This window comes from Oncorhynchus gorbuscha, linkage group LG17, assembly GCF_021184085.1.
Source record: "Oncorhynchus gorbuscha isolate QuinsamMale2020 ecotype Even-year linkage group LG17, OgorEven_v1.0, whole genome shotgun sequence".
NCBI lineage: Eukaryota > Metazoa > Chordata > Actinopteri > Salmoniformes > Salmonidae > Oncorhynchus > Oncorhynchus gorbuscha.
In genome coordinates, this window is record NC_060189.1 from 57,984,927 (window position 1) to 58,007,171 (window position 22,245).

The 22,245-nt window shown below is 47.1% G+C and overlaps 1 protein-coding gene across 9 annotated transcripts in view; it reads left to right on the forward strand.

Annotated features, from left to right (window-relative positions):
- LOC124001345 (type II inositol 3,4-bisphosphate 4-phosphatase-like) overlaps window positions 1-22,245 on the forward strand; it is a 282,847-nt gene that overhangs the window by 183,474 nt on the left and 77,128 nt on the right. For all 9 annotated transcript variants that reach the window (XM_046308075.1, XM_046308066.1, XM_046308067.1 and 6 more), the window contains 3 exons: window positions 3,994-4,124; window positions 15,374-15,478; window positions 18,968-19,076. In XM_046308075.1, the coding sequence (XP_046164031.1) occupies window positions 3,994-4,124; window positions 15,374-15,478; window positions 18,968-19,076 (345 nt within the window). The remainder of the gene's footprint in view (window positions 1-3,993; window positions 4,125-15,373; window positions 15,479-18,967; window positions 19,077-22,245) is intronic.

Sequence of the window (22,245 nt, forward strand, 5' to 3'; positions counted from 1 at the left end):
CTCTCTCTCTCTCTCTCTCTCTCTCTCTCTCTCTCTCTCTCTCTCTCTCTCTCTCTCTCTCTCTCTCTCTCTCTCTCTCTCTCTCTCTCTCTCTCTCTCTCTCTCTCTCTCTCTCTCTCTCTCTCCTCTCTCTCTCTCTCTCTCTCTCTCTCTCTCTCTCTCTCTCTCTCTCTCTCTCTCTCTCTCTCTCTCTCTCTCTCTCTCTCTCTCTCTCTCTCTCTCTCTCTCTCTCTCTCTCTCTCTCTCTCTCTCTCTCTCTCTCTCTCTCTCTCTCTCTCTCTTCTCTCTCTCTCTCTCTCCTCTCTCTCTCTCTCTCTCTCTCTCTCTCTCTCTCTCTCTCTCTCTCTCTCTCTCTCTCTCTCTCTCTCTCTCTCATTTTCTTTCTTCTGCTTGTCTGTCTGAGGCCTTTGTCTACTTTTGCCCTCATTCCCTACTGTGTCTTGTTCTTCAATTTTCTTTCTTCTGCTTGTCTGTCTGAGGCCTTTGTCTACTTTTGCCCTCATTCCCTACTGTGTCTTGTTCTTCAAGTCTTTGTCAATCTTCCCTGCATTTGTCTCTCTCACTCTTTCTCGCTCTCTTTCATCTTCCCTACTCAGTGTCCCCCTTAAGGCCTGTGACTCATTGTCACCCCTCCCCCCGTCTATCTCTCTCTTCCTCTCTCTATCTCACTGGCGTAACGCAGTTTCTCTGCCCCCCCCCCCACAAGGTCAGAGTTTCATTATGCAGTGTACTATCTATAGCTTTCTACCACATCTCCCTCCTTCATCTTCCCTATTCATTGTCCCTCTTGAGGCTTGTGACTCAGTCTCCCCGTACCCCCCGGCACACACACTGTTGTTCACCCACTGACCCCCAACCACCGCTGTCTGCCCAGCATCAAAATAACCCGTCTGGGCTGGGGCTGACGCCTCTTGATACACAAATAACAGTGGTTTAGACAGAAGAATATGGTTTACACTGAATGGCTGCAATCTGCTGAAGAGCATGGGTATGGTGTTTGACAAAGTGGCTATAGCGCTGGAATCAGACGGCATCATAGAGAGAGCATCACACACACACACACACACACACACACACACACACACACACACACACACACACACACACACACACACACACACACACACACACACACACACACACACACACACACACACACACACACACACACACACACACACACACACACACACACACACACACACACACACACACACACACTGCATTCACTCATGAGCATTAGAGCCCTCTCCAAATCCCAGTGGATGGCTGGGTTAGAACAATATGTTTGATTGGAGCATCGAGGCCTCATGGAGTGGGTCTACTTTAAACCTCACTACGCCAACCCCCACGAAACGACACCTATCTGAACGTCCCCATCTCCTACTCTGCGAGAGGGCCAATATCATTATCTCTGTCGGCAGTGGTGTCGGATTACCATACAGAACAAAGAGAAATAATCCTTTTTTTCTCCCTCTTCTACCCCAAACTGATACTGGAGTATATTTTTGTCCTGTTTTAAAAAGAAATCGGGTGCCTTTTGTGCGCTGACTAATTTACAAAGATGCTAATCTTCTGGTTGAAAGTGTTAAGGCTACACGGGAAGGCTTTGAGTCGGGAACTTTACATGGGAACTCATCATTGTTCTCTGAGGAAATCTCCACACAATTAAGGGTGGCTGATCTTAGCTCTTAATGAGATACCGGAATGAGATACAGAAGTTCTCTTTTTACGGAATATTCTGGAAGCGAAAAGTCGGAAGCCCACCTGGTTTGGCTAGATAAGTCCCTATTACTTATGGTAATTACAATGAATGGGGTAGTTACGGTATTTTACATGTTTAGATATTTGTTTTGTTACTTGAAATCAGTCTATGGACAAGGACTGCAATCCACAATGGTTTAGTTGAGCTAGCCACTGTCAAGAAATGCTAATAAGGAAACAAATACATAAATATGTAAAATCATGGAACTATCCCTTTAACTCTCTCCCATGATGTTGAATCAATGCTCCCTATGGCCGTTACCCACAACTCACCTGTGGAGCATAGCCGCACAGCGTCTTGGTCACAGAGCAATGTGTTCCACCACTAGGTCTGCCACAGAGCTTATTTACAGTAGATCCTTACTTTCCGGGATCCTTGGGATGTCCCTACTCTATTGAAGTTGAAATTGAAAATGGTTAGGGCTAGGGTTTAGGGTAGGGACGTCCCAAGGACCCCGGATAGCACTACTCATGTCAACTACCGTAGAGAGAGGGTGCACTTTAAGGTGGAAAGGGGGGTCATGGAGAAATGTTAACTGCACCTGGGCAGCATGGCACTATCTATCTGGCTACGTTTACTTCTGTGCCATTGTCAATTGGGTTTGGTGAGGGTGGAGGGTGGTGATAGATGATTTGATGATATGTTTGCAAATGTCCCTTAATCTCTCACAAAAACACATCATGCGAACATTTCGATCGATGATATGTTTGCAAATGAATTAGAATAGATCAATCAGTCTGATAACATATTCTTATAGTGGCTAATTGACATTTTAGTGAGTCTGATTAGCAGCACCACACTGTCTGTAGTCTGAGAAACATTGGATCCGTTGTCACGAATAACACATCTCTATTAAAGCAAATAGCCCCCCGAAACCCCCTACGTATCATTGAGATCAAGACCTTCTTTACAGTGGATAGTACAGGCACCGTGTCTCATATCACGTCTGATCACAGCCATTCAGATGATAACAACGACCCAGCCGGCTAAGGAAAACTCACACACAGGCGGTGGCCTGGGTATCAGCTTGGATGCCTCCGGCGACAGGTAATGACCTCAGTTTACCTCGGGCCCCTAATGGCAACGTGTAGGGGTATTTTGGCCCTCCGGCTACACGCCTCACACGCACACCTCGCTACGAGATCAATCCGGTTGCCGTGGCGATCGACTCCGACAAACTAGAGAAGAGGGCTAGATAGAGGGGTTTATTCTTGGTTAATGGGATCTGGGTGGTAGGATGTCTCCGATTGGGAGAAGAGAAGAAGGGGTGATGTTGGTAAACGAGTGGATAAGTGGACAAAATGGCTTCTAGCCTGAGGGTGGGATTTGTTTCATAATGATCAGTCTATCGACTAAGCAGTGAGGCTCAGGGATGGGGTAAATGGTGTGTGTTTTTGTGTGCGCATTTGTGTGTAGGTGCCCATCTGCGTGTGTGTGTGTGTGTGTGTGTGTGTGTGTGTGTGTGTGTGTGTGTGTGTGTGTGTGTGTGTGTGTGTGTGTGTGTGTGTGTGTGTGTGTGTGTGTGTGTGTGTGTGTGTGTGTGTGTGTGTGTGTGTGTGTGTGTGTGTGTGTGTTCCTGCATGCATCAGAGAGGTGTTAAACGGTCTGTTAATACACTCGCCACTGTGACAGTTAGGGTCATATGACTCAAACCAGAAGACAATGAACAGCATTAGTCACAGTGGAGGCAATCTAACCGTGCTATTGGCCATGAGCCAGCACAATAGCATTAGATGATGCAGGGGGTCATAGAATAGGTTCAGTCTTGCTGGATAATACTGTACGTGGTTGTGTTGAACCTGCCAAAGCAATCTTTATGAATGTCTTGATTTACAAAATGCATGTATACTGTAATGATCTGTATCCTCTCAGTGACAGTCCTGTATATCTCTACCCAGTAAAGACAGAACAGGGATATGCGCTCCTTCTGAGCCGGGTTCCTCTCTAGGTTTCTTCCGTCTACGGAGTTATTTTAGTTTCCACTGTGCTTCTGCTTATGTCTCTGCTTGCTCGGCCGGGCTTTACAAATAAAAAGTATTGATTGATTTACTGTCTCTCTCTCTGTTCTTACTCTGTCGCTCTCCTTACTTTCTCCCTCCCTTTCTGTGTCAGTGGGATATGAGTTTGATTGAACTGAGCCGACAGAGTCCGGTTGAGAAATTCCTTGTACTCCGTAACGATCCATGTATCTCTCATTGACATTCCATGTGGATCCCCTGTCATTCCAGGATACAGGAGCTAAGGGACCTTGGGGAACTGTCTCCCCACTGGGACAACCTGAGGAAGGAGGTGATTGGCCGTTATGGACAGGTGATAGCTGCCTACCAGGAGACCCTGGCTGAGCTGAATAAGATCACTGGTAAGACTTACTAGATGCACACAGGCAAGCATGGACACACACATAGTCACTATACGCACACACATATTTACACTATGCACACACACACTGCTTTATGCCCTATACCATGCTATAATGCTCTCTACCTCTTAAAAGGGTAGAGGTACCCTTGAGAAGAAGCGGGCATTTCTGAAATCCCTCTCTGTGAACACCCTTGCTGAATCATCTTATTTGGGTTTTGTTTGGCCTTTTCTTGTTTCTGTTTACCACATTGCCTACGTTTCTGTAATTGCCGATGTTTCCCGTTTCGTCCTTGTCACACAGACAAACACATGTTCCTCCGTCTCCAGTGGACTGGGATGCAGTGGATACCTTTGTGCTTATCATTGCTTGGTAAAGAGGTGGAGTCTGAGGCAATGACTTATCAATGACCCAAGCACTGCCCAGATAATCCCTACCATTGTGTCCCTGACTTGTCTTAGTGCTGCTGCAAATGTACATCGAATCAAGTTGAATTAGTCACATGCTGAATACAACAACATTTCACCTTACAGTGAAATGCCTACATACAAGCCCCTAACCAGCACTGCAGTTTAAAAAATACAAATAAGAATAAGAAAAGTAAGAAGTAGTTAAACAGCAGCAGTAAAATAACAATAGCGAGACTATATACAGGGGGTACCAGTAGAGAGTCCATGTGCAGGGGCACCGGTTAGTCAAGGTATGTACATGTAGCAGCGGTGTGAGGGGGGGGGCAATGCAAATAGTCTATGTAGCTATTTGATTAGATGTCCAGGAGTCTCATGGTTTGTGGGTAGAAGCTGTTTAGAAGCCTCTTGGACCCTAGATTTGGCGCTCCGGTAATGCTTGCCGTGCGGTAGCAGAGAGAACAGTCTATGACTTGGGTGGCTGGAGTCTTTTACAATTTGTAGGGCCTTCCTCTGGTATAGAGGACCTGAATGGCAGGAAGTTTGGCCACAGTGATGTACTGAGCTGTACGCACTACCCTCTGTAGTGCCTTGCGGTCGGAGGCCAAGCAGTTGCCATACCAGGAAGTGCAGCTGTAGAACTGTTTGAGGATCTGAGGACTCATGCCAAATCTTTTCCTGAGGGGGAATGGGGGTGTGCTCGGTCCTGCTTTTCCTGTAGTCCACAATCATCTCCTTTGTCTTGATCATGTTGAGGGGGAGGTTGTTGTCCTGGCTCCACACGGCCAGGTCTCTGAGCTCCTCCCTATAGGCTGTCTCATCGTTGTTGGTGACCACTGTTGTGTCATCTGCAAATGATGGTGTTGGAGTCGTGCCTGGCTGTTTAGTCATGAGTGAACAGGGAGTGAGCACGCACCCTTGAGGGGCCCCTGTGTTGACGATCAGCGCGGCAAATGTGTTGTTACCTACCCTTACCACCTGGGGGCGGCCCGTCAGGAAGTACAGGATCCAGTTGCAGAGGGAGGTGTTTAGTCCCAGTGTCCTTAGCTTATTGAGGGTACTACGGTGTTGAACGCTGAGCTGTAGTCAATGAATAGCATTCTCACATACAGTAGGTGTTCCTTTTGTCCAGGTGGGAGCGGGCAGTGTGAGGTGCAATAGAGATTGCATCTTCTGTGGATCTGTTAGGGCAGTATGCAAATTGGAGTGGATCTAGGCTTTCTGAGATAATGGTGTTGATGTGAGCCATGACCAGCTTTTCAAAGCACTTCATGGCTACAGACTTGAGTGCTACGGGTTGGTAGTCATTTAGGCAGGTTACCTTAGTGTAAAGGTAGGAATCACGGCCGGATGTGACACAGCCTGGATTTGAACCAGGTACTATAGTGACACCTCTTGCACTGAGGTACAGTGCCTTAGACCGCTGCACCACTTGGGAGTATAAGAGATCATACCAGAGGTTTTGTAGTGATTCCTATGTTGAAGATGTAAAGAATATTTGCTGGTCTTTGGTGTGTAATGAGGAGCAACCAGACACTACACTTTTATGAAATTGATTATTCCAGTTACTAACAAGCATGCACCCAGCCCTATATAAAACAGAATGACATTTTAGACAGTCAATGTCACATATCAAGTTGAACTCATCTGACTAATGTTTGAATGTTTGATGCGTGTCGATTAGATCCAGAATTTAATTCTGGGTAAAAAATGACACTGGGTGAGGACTGAGGCCTTGGGGACCGATGACCACCTCGAGTCACCTTTGTTTCTTCCTTACGACTTCCCTTCATCCTGGAGAGCAGAAAACACACTCTCCAGTGTTTCTGTCTTCTGCTGCGTTAGTTTCCATAGCAACAAAGTTTCTACAAGGGTTAAGGGGGATAATGAAGAATTACGTGATAATCATTTTGTTGACAAGGGGAAGCTGATTGAGTGCTACTGTGTGTGTGTGTGTGTGTGTGTGTGTGTGTGTGTGTGTGTGTGTGTGTGTGTGTGTGTGTGTGTGTGTGTGTGTGTGTGTGTGTGTGTGTGTGTGTGTGTGTGTGTGTGTGTGTGTGTGTGTGTGTGCGTGCGGGGGTGGGCTTCATCTGATATTGATAGGGTTTACACGCTTATCCTGCTGCTTCCTACTTATCCTACTGATTCCTGATGCAGAACAAAACTTAGACAATTAACTGTTTGACTGAATCACACACACACACACACACACACACACACACACACACACACACACACACACACACACACACACACACACACACACACACACACACACACACACACACACACACACACACACACACACACACACACACACCACACCCTCACCTACATACATCCTCTCTGTTGCACAAAATGACAGATATTATTTGGCACTATCAAATTATCCATATCTGTCCTCGACCAAATTCAATAGACATCCAAAACACGATGCTTGATGGGTCACAGCGCGAGCCATAACAACTCTCTCTCAATTTCTCTCTCTTTCTCTCACTCTATCCCTCCCCCATCCCTCTATCGACCCTCTATCCCAGCTTCCTTGGGTCCCAGCGGCCATAGAATCCTGATGGAGTGATAGATTTTTCCTCCCACACCTCTCATTCCATAATGAGATATTTGTCAAGGTGTTTTTTCCCTGCGAACCTCTGATGAGCCACACACACACACACACACACACACACACACACACACACACACACACACACACACACACACACACACACACACACACACACACACACACACACACACACACACACACACACACACACACACACACACCATCTAGTAAGTAGAGGGCAAAGCGGCGTGGGTTGAGATGCTTCATGACAGCTCTCCCTGCATGGCCAGATGCTGCATTGTGTGATGATCAAGTTAGCTGCTAGCCGTTGGACACCGTGCAGCAGAGGAGGGGGCCCTCGCAGCCTATAATCCAGCACCGCATTAAGTCGGCGCAGTGACAGACAACTCTAAACGAGCAGGGCAGAGAAGGCAGCAAGCAGTTTAAGTATTGATACCTAATGTGATTAAAGGAAAGGTGGGGAGTGGGAGGATAGAGAGATGTAAGAACGATGGAGAGAGAAAGAGGTGTGTATGTGGTGGCTAGTTGCAATGTTACAAGTGAGAGAGTGAGAAAGTGGGGAGAGGGAAAGTGAGATTGAAGAGGAGGAGGGAGGATGGACGCACTGCGTTGTGTTCCAGTAGTCTGTGGGGGTTTGAGGAGGATGGACACACTGCGTTGTGTACCAGTAGTCTGTGGGGGTTTGAGGAGGATGGACGCACTGCGTTGTGTACCAGTAGCCTGTTGGGGTTTGAGGAGGATGGACGCACTGCGTTGTGTGCCAGTAGTCTGTGGGGATTTGTGCCTGTTGTCATCGGGAGGAGGGGGTGGGGTTTGAGTGAATAAATCCTCTTCCACAGTTTCAAAAACAAAACAGGTGTTTTCCTTTTATTCATACTTATTAAGCTGGAATGACCCCAGCATACTTCAGATGCTCTAATAACTCCATTCATTCATTCATCTCCCATCTATTGTTTTCCTTTTATTCATACTTATTAAGCTGGAATGACGCCAGCATACTTCAGATGCTCTAGTAACTCCATTCATTCATTCATCCGTTAGAAGCTTGTTAATGAATGTTTGTTGGCCTTCCTCGGCCAGCTACAGTAAAGACCCGTCTGTCACACGCTCTTCAATCATGGTGAGCAAAGTCCCCCTTCTAGACTAAATAGTCTTGTTGTATTGTTACAGAGGCGCCTGAGGGATGAAGTAGTGTGTGAGCTGTGTCGCCAGTGTGTGAGCCACTGTAGTCCTGTATATTGTAGACAGTCTACAGACACCACCAGTGTGTGAGCCACTGTAGTCCTGTATATTGTAGACAGTCTACAGACACCACCAGTGTGTGAGCCACTGTAGTCCTGTATATTGTAGACAGTCTACAGACACCACCAGTGTGTGAGCCACTGTAGTCCTGTATATTGTAGACGGTCTACAGACACCACCAGTGTGTGAGCCACTGTAGTCCTGTATATTGTAGACAGTCTACAGACACCACCAGTGTGTGAGCCACTGTAGTCCTGTATATTGTAGACAGTCTACAGACACCACCAGTGTGTGAGCCACTGTAGTCCTGTATATTGTAGACAGTCTACAGACACCACCAGTGTGTGAGCCACTGTAGTCCTGTATATTGTAGACAGTCTACAGCACATATGTCAGAGTCAAGGCCCGCGGGCCACATCCGGCCCGCGAGAAGGTTTTTTACGGCCCCTGGGATGATCTTGATTTATTATTAGAACCGGCCCGCAGACCGCAGCAAGCCGGCAGCCCGCAGATCTTTTACACGCACCAATACTACATTTCCCACAATGCAACGGTGACACACCGAGCAGTAGGCTGCTTCATTTCAATATTTATTGGCACAGCAGTTGTCAGCATCACAGTAAAATTAACTTTCAGATACCCATCAAAAATGGCAAAACGGAAGGTGGACACTGAGAACCGGGGGTTTCAAACAAGGTGGGAGTCGGAGTATTTGTTCACGGAGGTAGCTGGAAAACCTGTGTGTCTTCTGTTTGGAGAAAGTGTGGCGGTACTGAAAGAGTATAATCTGAGACGACATTATGAAACGAAACACGCGGACAACAACAAGAATATGGACATGGAACAAAGGCTACAAAAGGCAGAGGAATTAAAACGAGGCCTCAAATCTCGACAGGCTCTGTTCAAAAAAGCCAAATCACAAGGCCAGGCTGCTGTCAAGGCCAGTTTTATTTTGGCAGAAGAGATCGCTAAATCAGCCCGGCCATTTACGGAGGGGATTTCATCAAAAACTGCATGATTAAAGTTTGTGACGAAGTTTGCCCAGAAAAAAGGCAACTCTTTTTAAATGTGAGTCTGAGCAGAAACACCATTGCCGAGAGAGTAGACCAGTTGTCCATCAATCTAAAAGAGCAGCTTGTGAAAAAGGGAAAAGATTTCATTGCATATTCCTTGGCTGTGGATGAGAGCACCGACATTTCTGACATTGCCCAGTTGTCAATTTTCATCCGCGGAGTGGACTCCAGCCTAAGCGTGACAGAGGAGTTTTTGGCTTTACGTCCTATGCATGGCACAACTACGGGGCATGATTTGTATGAAGAGGTGTCAAGATGTGTAAATGAGATGGAGCTGCCTTGGGAAAAACTCGTGGGTTTGACAACCGACGGAGCACCTGCGATGTGTGGACACAGGAGCGGACTGGTGGCAAAGATACGGGAAAAGATGCAAGAGGAAAACGCGACAGGTGAGCTGACAGCTTATCATTGTATCATACACCAGGAAGCGTTGTGCGGTAAAGCCTTGAAAATGGAGCATGTAATGAGCATCATCACGCGCACAGTTAACTTTATCAGAGCCAAAGGTTTGAATCACCGCCAGTTCAAGGCATTTCTGACGGAGTTAGAAACGGAGCATGGTGATTTGCCTTATCACACAGAGGTGCGATGGCTAAGCCAGGGAAAGGTGCTTCAAAGATGTTTCGAGCTTCGTGAGGAGATTTGTCTGTTCTTGGACAGCAAAGGGAAAGACACAACACAACTCCGAGACGAAATGTTTCTGTGTGAAATGGCTTTTCTGTGTGACATTACGAGTCATCTGAATGCAATGAACTTGCAGCTGCAGGGTCGGGATCGTGTCATCTCTGATATGTACAGTACAGTGAAGGCATTTAAAACCAAACTGACTCTGTGGGAGACGCAGATGCGGAAAGAAAATTTGAGCCACTTTCCCAGCTGCCAGACCATGAAAGAGAAGCTCTCTACCAGTGCGTTCCCGAGCGCACAGTTGGCTGATAAAATAGGTATGCTTGCCGCTGACTTTCGACGCCGATTTGCTGACTTTGAAGCACAAAAAAGCAGGTTGGAACTGCTCGGTAACCCATTTGCTGTTGACGTGGAAAGCTCACCACCAAACCTCCAAATGGAGTTGATTGACCTCCAATGCAATGATGCACTGAGGGCAAAATATGCGGCAGTGGGTGCTGCGGAGTTCGCCCGTTTCCTCCCGACACAATGCCCCAGCTGCGCATCCAGGCTGCTCAAACGTTGTCTATGTTTGGCAGCACATACCTGTGTGAACAACTGTTTTCTTTGATGAACTTGAACAAAACATCACACAGAAGTCGACTTACTGCTGAACACCTCCACTCAATTCTGAGGATTTCCTCAGCTCAGAGCCTTACCCCGAACATTGATGAACTTGTGGAAAAGATGGGACACCACCAAGTATCACCCTCAACCTCAAACAAGTGAACATTACTGTGCAATCACATATTTAGAGTTTTTACTCAGTTCAAGTTTAAAAGTTAAAGTTTAATATTTGTTTTCACTGCATGTTACTTCTCCTTAAACAAAGTGTTGTTTTTGATTAATAGATTTTTGCACTTTATTTTATTGTATTTCAATCCAATTATATTTTAAAAATATTTCAGTTGAGTGGATGATAGAAAATTGCTATTATTGTTTTTTTCTTTGAAGTAAATTTAGCCCACTTTTGCTAAAATAGAAAATATAGGCTACTGATGGTGCCTTGAATACCGGTTTCTTTCATTTAATGTTCATGTTATGGGGATTTTTATATAAAGGAAATTTATCTTTTGTGTCTGTTGAAAATTAAAGATTACTGACAGAGCCATAAGAAAATATTGCTTTATTTATCTGATCATATTGGAATATATTTGTTAGGTTTTCAGTAGGTTCAATTAGGTTCACTAGACTATATGCGTCATTTAAAAAAATTTCAATGAACATTCGAACAGTCCGGCCCTCGGCTTGTAGCTAAATGTTTTATTTGGCCCTCCGTCCATTTGACTTTGACACCCCTGGTCTACAGACACCACCAGTGTGTGAGCCACTGTAGTCCTGTATATTGTAGACAGTCTACAGACACCAGCAGTGTGTTTCCAGTTCCTCCACTGAGCTCTAAGTTGCCTGCTATTTGAATGAAAGGAAATCCTCGGATACACTCTGAGAGAATTCCCTGAGCCACCCAAAAAAATGTATCCCTGTCTGCACCGCACAAGAGGAGTGGAGGGAGGATAGGAAAAATGTATCCCTGTCTGCACCGCACAAGAGGAGTGGAGGGAGGATAGGAAAAATGTATCCCTGTCTGCACCGCACAAGAGGAGTGGAGGGAGGATAGGAAAAATGTATCCCTGTCTGCACCGCACAAGAGGAGTGGAGGGAGGATAGGAAAAATGTATCCCTGTCTGCACCGCACAAGAGGAGTGGAGGGAGGATAGGAAAAATGTATCCCTGTCTGCACCGCACAAGAGGAGTGGAGGGAGGATAGGAAAAATGTATCCCTGTCTGCACCGCACAAGAGGAGTGGAGGGAGGATAGGAAAAATGTATCCCTGTCTGCACCGCACAAGAGGAGTGGAGGGAGGATAGGAAAAATGTATCCCTGTCTGCACCGCACAAGAGGAGTGGAGGGAGGATAGGAAAAATGTATCCCTGTCTGCACCGCACAAGAGACAAGAGGAGTGGAGGGAGGATAGGAAAAATGTTAAATGCACAAATCCGTCCCAGCATCAATCTGAACCCCGGCCTCCCGTCCCGGCGGTGGTTATTTGGGAGTCTTGTTTGCTGTGCCAAGTGTGTCCTGAGAACGCTGAGGCTTTCGCTGCGTTCCTCTGCTCCCCCCCACTGTTAAGCTTCTTTAAAGTCTATGCTGCTAGCTAGCTACTGGGCCTGATTGGATGCTGCTGCTGATACTACTGCTACATATTGGCTTTTTCATTTGGAAGGATGTGTGATACTGCATTGGAAAATGTTTTTGAACTCTCCAGATGGTTGAAATGGCCCTAATCAAAGACGATATTGACTATGTTCATGGATGGATTGGTACAGGAAGGAGAAGGCACTTTCTGCCACCGTCTGTAATCATTAGTGGATTGAACAACTGTTTCTGAAGTTAGCGATCCAAAGGCATCCCATAATGTGTCTTCAGGCTGACAGAGAGAGACCCTGCATCCCACTGCTGGCTTGCCTCTGAAGCTAAGCAGGGTTGGTCCCTGGATGGGAGACCAGATGTTGCTGGGAGTGGTGTTGGAGTGTCAGTAAGATGCACTCTTTCCTTTGGTCCCCCCCAAAATATCCCAATGCCCCAGGGCAGTGATTGGGGACATTGCCTTATGTAAGGTGCTGTCTTTCGGATGGGATGTTAAATGGGTGTCCTGTCTCTCTGTGATCACTAAAGATCCCATGGTGTTAACCCCGGTGTCCTGGCTAAATTCCCAATCTGTCCCTCTTACCATCAGGGCCACATAATCATCCCCAGCTTCCAATAGGCTCATTCATCCCCCCTCCTCTCCCCTGTAGCTATTCTCCAGGTCGTTGCTGTAAATGAGATCTTACCTGGTAAGATCTGGGTTAAATCAGAGTGAGAGAGTCCCTCCACTCCAACCCCCTCCACTTTGGCCAGCCAGCTGTGTGTGGGTCAGTATCCTGGCTCCCTCCTGTCACACAGACTGACCACCTGGGCAAACAGATGGGAATTTGATACGGCTAATTCGTCTAACCCGCACCGGTCGCTAGCTCGATTAGCCCCCGTCCCCAGTGCACACAGTTGACTGAGTGACTGACGGCAGCCCACTGAGCTGAAGTGATGGCAAGGCCCCTGGCAGACTTTAGCATTAGCCGTAAGAGATCGCTCAACCTACCACAGCTGGGAGAGGTCATAGGGCATGTTTAGCTAAATGCTACAGATGAATATGTGACGTCAGAAACAAGAATATAAATATGGCTGCCAAACTAGGAGCTTTTGAAGGGTGGTGATATAGATACTAAACAAATAGCCGGATATAATTTGGGTATTTGGCCATCACACATGGCAAAGGAATGAAACAGACTTGAACCCTAGCTAGCATCCCGTGTAGGGCCTGTACAAAAATGTACAGTCAATAATCTGGAGCCTGTGTGGACATCTGTAAGTAAGCAGCTGGAGACCAGATGTGCTAGCATCAGGCTAGCATGTTGTAAGTGTAGCCAACTGGAAGAGCAGTTAAATGTTTCATGGGTGGTAGTGGGGACACGTGTGGTGTCCTAGACAGCACACTGACTCCTGCACGTGCGAACGCTCACTGGGTCCTCCTAACGCTGGGTGGTAGTGGGGACACGTGTGGTGTCCTAGACAGCAGACTGACTCCTGCAGGTGCGAACACTCACTGGGTCCTCCTAACGCTGGGTGGTAGTGGGGACACGTGTGGTGTCCTAGACAGCACACTGACTCCTGCACGTGCGAACGCTCACTGGGTCCTCATAACGCTGGGTGGTAGTGGGGACACGTGTGGTGTCCTAGACAGCACACTGACTCCTGCAGGTGCGAACGCTCACTGGGTCCTCCTAAGGCTGGGTGGGATGGGGAAATGGGATGTCAAATATATATCCACAGGGAAAAGCACAAGCAGGATATCTAAATAAATGAAATTACTGAGCCTATAACTTTGGTATTCTGCGTGTGCTTTTCCCTGTCGATATATATTTGGAATTAGCACCGCAAACATCTACTTGGAACAGTTTATTATAGCCTTGGTTATTCCCCCATGTCTGAATGTCTGATTGATTGTTTGAGTTGCGTGGAATTTCTCAAAGCTGGAAACAGAGTTCTGATCGAATCGAGAGAAAACCCAATTAAACATTTTTGATGTGGAACTAATTTGGAAGAGAACTTCAAATGTTTGTTTGAGGAGAATACGATTTTCTCTCGTGTGTGTGTGTGTGTGTGTGTGTGTACCTGTTTTTTCCCTACCTTTATCTTGACTCACACAAATACCCTCTCCTTCAGCAAACACCGCAAAATGTCAGATAGCCTGCGTTGTTTGACTGTTCTTAAAAGCTTAGCCCTATTTCAAAGAAAGTTTTCCAGCTCTATTTACATATTTAGGATTTACGCTACCGGCGTGGAGCGTCAGATAGTGTTTTTCATCTTCAGCATAAGCCTGTGCTTTATCTTTTGGGGGGTACCGTTTTAATTGGAAGTTTGGTACAAAGCAAGTGGTGCAAAAGAGGATCAAATCCTATGCTTAGAGGATTACACTGTATATTAGTGGATGCATTGGAAGGCCTGATCTGAAATTGAGCTGGTTTTGAAACGTGGAGAATTCTCTGGTATCTGTGATATATATTTCTAAGTATCTTGCATTGGAAGGTAAATCCAGGCTTTAAAGTGATTTTACAGTAGCTATGCGTAACGTGTCCATTAGAAGATATAGGTGTTTGCAGGTTTGTAAAAGCTGTATTTTTAAAAGGCATACATTTCTGTCTGTGCTGACATGTGAGGGTCATAACTGGAGCTACAAGCTCAGCCAGATAAGAAGCACAGGCTAGTAATGAACTGGGGTGTAATCATTCATCCAAACATTTGCAAACAGTGGGCTCTACTATGAGGCCTTCTACCTGATGGGAGGGAGTGTAGGGTGTCACTGGGCTCTACTATGAGGCCTTCTACCTGATGGGAGGGAGTGTAGGGTGTCACTGGGCTCTACTATGAGGCCTTCTACCTGATGGGAGGGAGTGTAGGATGTCACTGGGCTCTACTATGAGGCCTTTTGCCTGATGGGAGGGAGTGTAGGGTGTCACTGGGCTCTACTATGAGGCCTTCTACCTGATGGGAGGGAGTGTAGGGTGTCACTGGGCTCTACTATGAGGCCTTCTACCTGATGGGAGGGAGTGTAGGGTGTCACTGGGCTCTACTATGAGGCCTTTTGCCTGACGTGGAAAGCCTCTTTCAGTTATAAACATCTTAATGGCTTGCAATGTGTCCAATACTGACACATCTTTTCTCCGCTATCTTTTCCAGGTCCGTCGTTCAAGCCGAGCTGCAGCAAGGCCCAGCGGTATCTAGAGTTCATCCCTATCAACCTGCACACCCAGAGGATGAGGGTGACGTGTCCCAGACAAACAGGTGTGTGTCCAAATGGACCTATAAAGCATACGGCTTGTATTCATTAGGCACCAAAAACGGATTAAAACAGGGAAGGACTAGCTGGACTTGTCCAATAAGAAATGTACATTTTAGTTTTCAGGGTTATGGTGTGCCCTAATGAATATAACCCTGACTATTGCAACTTCATGCGGGTTTTCCAGCTGCTGGGAATGAACGTCACCTACAGCCGCTACAGTTCAAGAGTTCACGTCCTTTGCTCTACTTCTCTTGTCAGGAGAGCGCACCAGGAGCGGATCAGAGGCATCTGGGGTGCTGACAGGTGCACATTAACTCTGACAGACAGACCGACCGACAGACAATGGTCTAACGAAGTCCTACGCGTTTGGCCCTGAGAGGGAATACACAGAATAGCCTGGCTTAGAGCTTCCACCTCCCTCTACAACCAACCCCAATACTCACCTCTCTGTAGTTCAGCCCTAGACTTGTCAAAATGCATTATGGCCGCTGACACGCTTCTACACACTACAAGCTCTACAAGCTCTGGGATGAGCTCAGTAACTATAAACGCGCTAGCTCTTGGGGAATGTTCCACAGTTTCGAGTTCTCTCACCATTTGATTGATTGTAAAGTTGAAGGCTAGACAAGCCTTGACACAGATCTCGACTACTCTGCACATCAGGGACAATAAGGAGAATAAGGGGAATGGAGCTGTTAGTGAAAACCATGACCACTGACTGACTGGTCAAAAAGAAGGGTTAGTCAGAAGTCTACCACCCCTGAGAAAGAGGGAGAATGTGTTGAAAGAGATCGTTCCTGGTTCAGTTCAGCTTGGTCTCTGCTGCCAAGTTTCCAGAAGACACAATAGCTCTTGAAACACATGGTGATGCATTGTTTGTTGATAAAATGGCTTCCACGTAGTCTAGTCTGGTCACTCCCTTGGGCAGTTGTTTCCTTTGGGGTGAAAAACGATTCACTTTGACTTTGTCCATCCATGTAAATGACATCAACGTCCTTTCTATTAGTCACCTAGTTTTCTGTGCTTGTCAGGAATTATAGTCGTATTTCCTCTAGTTTGGTCTTTTTTCCTCCCAAACAAACCAAACCAAACCATGCATAGCTTTTTCATTTGGATTTGCGTTCCACTATTGATCATGTAGTGAGAGAATGAGAGAAGGTGACGATACTAGCAACTAGCGACTGGCTAGCGTGGGAGCACAGTATGATGACTCAGTCACCGTTTATGGCATTGTTTGAACGACAGACCATCTAGGGGTGATCACATCTGTGGCCATCTCGAGGAAGAGACATTCCCACAGATGTCCTAGGGTCACTGAAGCCAGGAGAGGTGTAAAGACGGACTTGAATCGACAAAATTCATGTTTGGATTGTTTCAAGAGTTCAGGAAGAGCTACGAAGGTTGACATGTTTCAGTGGTCAGTGTATGGATTTATTCTTACAGAGAAACTGTCATTCTGTTCGCCGGACGGCGTATAGTTCAAAGAAGAGCAACACAGGTGTCTTATCATACGGTGTTGAGGTGTGGGGATTAGACCTGAGAATGTGTGGGTTTTCATGTCTTTGTTGTACTGTTTTGGGCCATCAAAGTGATGTTAATTAGACAATAGGAGATACAGGGAATTGGCTCTCTTGGAAGAATAAAAGTTGAGTTTTAACTTAGATCATGGAGTCATTGGTTAACCTGATATACGTTGGTACTGTCGTGGTGAATATTCTATGCTGTTAAGACTTATTTTAAAAAGAATATTTTGTATCCTTTTAATCGTGAAGATTTCTGGTGTGTGTCATTTGCAAATTGCATTCTTATTGCGTAACTGTAATAAATGTGATTACTTTTAAATGGATACGAACCGCAATCCTCACATTTTTGAGTAATTTTTCTTGAATTATTATTTGGTGAAATGTTTAATGGTAAATGTTATTCACAATACTCATAGCATAAATGCTTGGTCTAACTGTGCTAGGGTTAACTCAATAATAACTCTACTTAATGCTAAGACATTGATTGCAAGATATTAGCACCTTGTTCCTCAGCCTGTCAATAATTGCAGAGTAAGGAAACAGTGTTATAAACTCCATTTGGGCTATGTAAAAGGGACATTTTATCTGCCTTAACCCATTCCCATGTCCTGTTTAAGTAAGTATGAATTATTCAAATGTATCTCACCGGCCCGCAATAATTTCTCCTCCCAGGGAGAGAAAGACAGCCCCCCCCCACCCTACGGTTCTCCAGCCGATTTATGGGGGCGGAGAAGGGACACACTAGGAAATCAGCTAGAGCAAATTGGCCCGTGTGAGTGATGTTGTCGGCTCACCATTGTATTTCATTGTGTCGCTGTATGTTGTGAGGCAGTAGCCAATTAAGGGGAGCTGGGAAGTTTGAGAACCCAGGGGCTGAGCAGGGAGAGGTGGGGGATAATGGGGGACAATGGGGGCCATGTCGGCGACCATGGGATCATTAAGACTGAAGCGTGGGGCGAGTGCCAACCAATACCCTTCCCAACCTTCCCATTCAGAGCAGCTCTGTCAGTAATGCTGTCGACGGGACTTCAAACAGGACTTTCTGTGGCGGCTGGCTGCTCTGCCGTCCCAGAGGCCGTTCGTTAGCTGTCCTCCACCGTACTAAACCACTACAGTGGAGGATTCACACACACACACACACACACACACACACACACACACACACACACACACACACACACACACACACACACACACACACACACACACACACACACACACACACACACACACACACACACACACACACACACACACACACACACACACACACAATTTAGTTGGACAGAGTTTTGCAAGTGAAGTTAAACCTTGACATCAGGGGACTCTATTAGGTGTATGTATTATAGCCTGAACCAAACTGTCCCTGCTGTGACTGCTGCTCCCCTCCACACCCCAAAATGACCATTAGGCAGTGTTGCCTGAGCAGACGGTGGCCCCACAACAATAAAGGTCAGATACTCGGCAGTGTGAACAGCGAAGGAGCAACTCAGCACAGCACAGCACAACCTGCACACACACACACACACACACACACACACACACACACACACACACACACACACACACACACACACACACACACACACACACACACACACACACACACACACACACACACACACACACACACACACACACACACACACACACACACACACACACACACACACACACACACACACACACACTTCACCACCTCTCCTCAGTCCACACTACTCTCAGACCTCATTACACATTCCAACAAAACCTTGTATGACTATTTTCCTGTGTCACAATTTTCCACCTTCCTTCTGAGGAAAAAAGGTTTATTGAAGTCTCATGTTTGTCTTTTTCTCAAACCCTCCCCTCCTTCTTGACCCCCCCCCCCCTTCTTCATGTTCCCATCCCTTCCTCTCTACTTGGTGTATTGTACTGTACAACACAGTTCCGACTAACCCCGGGCGGGACACCTTCTTGCCTCCCCAGATGCATTCTATGACGTGATCACGGTGGGGGCTCCAGCGGCCCACTTCCAGGGCTTTAAGGGCGGAGGGCTGCAGCGACTACTGAGCAGACATGAGGCAGAGAAGAAGAGGTGAGACAGCCTCATTATACAACACATACCATGCAGCAGAGACAGGGCTGCCTTGGAAAATAGATTCGTACCCAAATGCAACCCTCCTGGTTAAATAAAGCATTAAAGTGGCTTTGTCCAAAAAGGCACCATATTCCATGTATAGTACAGTGCACTACTTTTGGCCTGGGTATGGGGTGCCATTTTGGATTGGCCCACTTTAGGGTGGAGAGGTATAGGATACTAACAGAGAAGGATGGATGTAAGTCTGTCTCTGACTGGGTTTCATGTGAGGCTTGTTCTGCTAACGACAGGTGAATGTAGCAGGGCCAGCATTGGTAGTGACAGATTCATTTGGTCCTGACATAAGGATTTGATTTGTGCCAGTAGGGCTACGCAGTACTGTTAGTGACAGCTGAGCTGGGAGGTTTGACTCAATTGGGATCTGCTCTGTTTGCCATTGACGGCTATGTTTGACTGGAGGGGCGTAGGCCCTAATGCCGATGAGACTGTTGACTGACTCAGGCTTTTTGTATTTACTCACCGGCTTCTCTCTCTGTGCGGTGGCCATTTTGGATCTTCCAGGTCCCTTCGCAATAACCCTGAGTCGTCCCTATTGACACTCCGAGAGACTGTGATTGAATTGTGTCTGTTTGATTCAATTACCTAGCGCCCATCGCGGGCTGTGGCTGTGTGCATGATGTAGAGTCTCTCTCTCTGACGGAGAAGACATGTCTAATTGGTATGTTCTCATTGAGTGGGGCCGTCACAGGCCTGACAAACAGCCCGATGGGGGTAATATAGTGATGTAGGTGAACTGAGAACAGTGACAGTACAGTAACAGTCCCAACCACCATCCCCCATAGCTATTCATAAAGCGTCTCATAGTAAGAAGTGCTGATCTAGGATCAGGCCCTCCCTCGTCCATTTCATCGAATTCAATATTATGTAAAATGTTAAACTGATCCTAGATCAGCACTCCCACTCTGAGACGTTTTAAGAATACAGCTTGGCCCTGGGGTCGTTAATCAAGATGGCCGCCTTAATGTCCTCCGATCTGAGATCAGCGTTTTGTATCTTGTCGACGTTTGCCCTTCCCATGCTGTAAGATGGAGGGGGGTTGTCATGGGTTCAACACGTGCCCACTTGAGTGATGCCTGAGGAAATGAGAAGTGATTTTCCCCAAAGCTTCTCTGTCGAGTGCCGAGTCATTACTGACCATGTCAGAGCCAATTAGTTACACTCAGTTTAGAGCTCAACAAAGAAGAGGAGATGGAAAGAAAGAAAGAAAGAAAGAAAGAAAGAAAGAAAGAAAGAAAGAATGAAACCGAAAGAAAATAAGTTTGAAGAAAAATAAGTTAGAACTGCACAAGTGAATTTGCCCAGTAGTCAACGCTTATCTGCTAGCAAACACTACGATAAGAGTTAGCATATTTTGGGACGAAGAGAGTCCACTGAAGTAAAATCAATTGCTTTAAAAGAGAGATTATACTGGGCAAGGAAGGAGTACCCAGGGATACTTTTTTTGTCTCATATTTGACTTAGCTAACTGTAGCTTATATTTTTCAATTTTCCGCCTGGCTAACCGAGGAACGGCCAACTGCCAAGCCCCATCTCATGTCTGACCCGGAATCCACACATTTGTCAGTCATTTCCCTAAAATGGGATTTCATGCTCCTCTCCATGGTTATCTTGGATTTGCTTCATTGGCATTTTAATGGAGTTGCATGTTTTCTTTCAATGGGGGAAAATCAATTTCCGTGATTTAATGTTATTGCAGCGCCAGCTGTGGACATTTATTTTTTTATTAGATTTTTTATTTGATTTTAATTATTGTTAGTAGCTACTATCTTGTCTCATCGCTACAACTCCCGTACGGGCTCGGGAGAGACGAAGGTTGAAAGTCATGCATCCTCCGATACACAACCCAACCAAGCCACCCTGCTTCTTAACACAGCGAGCATCCAACCCGGAAGCCAGCCGCACCAATGTGTCGGAGGAAACACCATGGACCTGGCAACCTTGGTTAGCGCGCACTGCGCCCGGCCCGCCACAGGAGTCGCTGGTGCGCGATGAGACAAGGATATCCCTACCAGCCAAGCCCTCCCTAACCCGGACGACGCTAGGCCAATTGTGTGTTGCCCCACGGACCTCCCGGTGAGCCTGGGCGCAAACCCAGAGTCTCTGGTGGCATAGCTGGCGCTGCAGTATAGCGCCTTTAACCACTCCATCACCCGGGAGGCCCAGGACACTTTTATTTTCGAGCATATCTGCCAAGAGGTGCTCTTCAATGTGCTGTTGAAGACCGTGTTTAGTGTTTTGAAATAAATTGAAATTAAGTCATGTTATGAAAATAGATAGCGAGGTTAGACCTAATCTGTAGACACACACAGACAGACACCCTGCCTTTGAACAAGAGCCTTTTGTAATCGTCTTTGATTAAAGGGAACAATAGTCTAGATGTGAGACTTGACTGTTCAATGACATATAAATGAATCACAGGGAGGAGAGGAAAAATGAAAAACCTGGAGGTGGAACCAGGAGGGCAAAAAAGAGCCATTCATCTCGGACACCTAGAGGAGGGGAAGGGGGAGACGAGAGAGGGGAGAGGGAGGGGGAGAGGAGAGGAGAGAGCAGGGATGGATGGAGGGAGGGGAGGGAGGGGAGAGGAGAGAGGAGGGGAGAGGAGAGCGGAGAGGGAGGGGAGAGCAGAGGGGAGAGCGGAGAGGGAGGGGAGAACGGAGAGGAGAGAGGAGGGGAGAGCGGAGAGGGAGCGGGGGAGAGCGGAGGGGAGAGCGGAGAGGGAGAGCGGAGAGGGAGGGAGAGCGGAGGGGAGAGGGGAGAGGGAGGGGAGAGCGGAGGGGAGAGCGGAGGAGGGAGGGAGGGAGAGCGGGAGGGAGAGGGAGAGAGAGAGGGAGGGGAGAGCGGAGAGGGAGGGGAGGGAGGAGAGAGGCGGAGAGGGAGGGGAGAGCGGGAGAGGGAGGAGAGAGGAGGGGAGAGGGAGGGGAGAGCGGGAGAGGGAGGGGAGAGCGGAGAGGGAGAGGGAGAGGGAGAGGAGAGCGGAGAGAGAGGAGGGAGGGGAGAGCGGAGGGGGGAGGGGAGAGCGGAGAGGGAGGAGAGAGGATCGGAGAGGGAGGAGAGAGGAGGGGAGAGCGGAGAGGGAGGGGAGAGCGGAGAGGGAGGGGAGAGT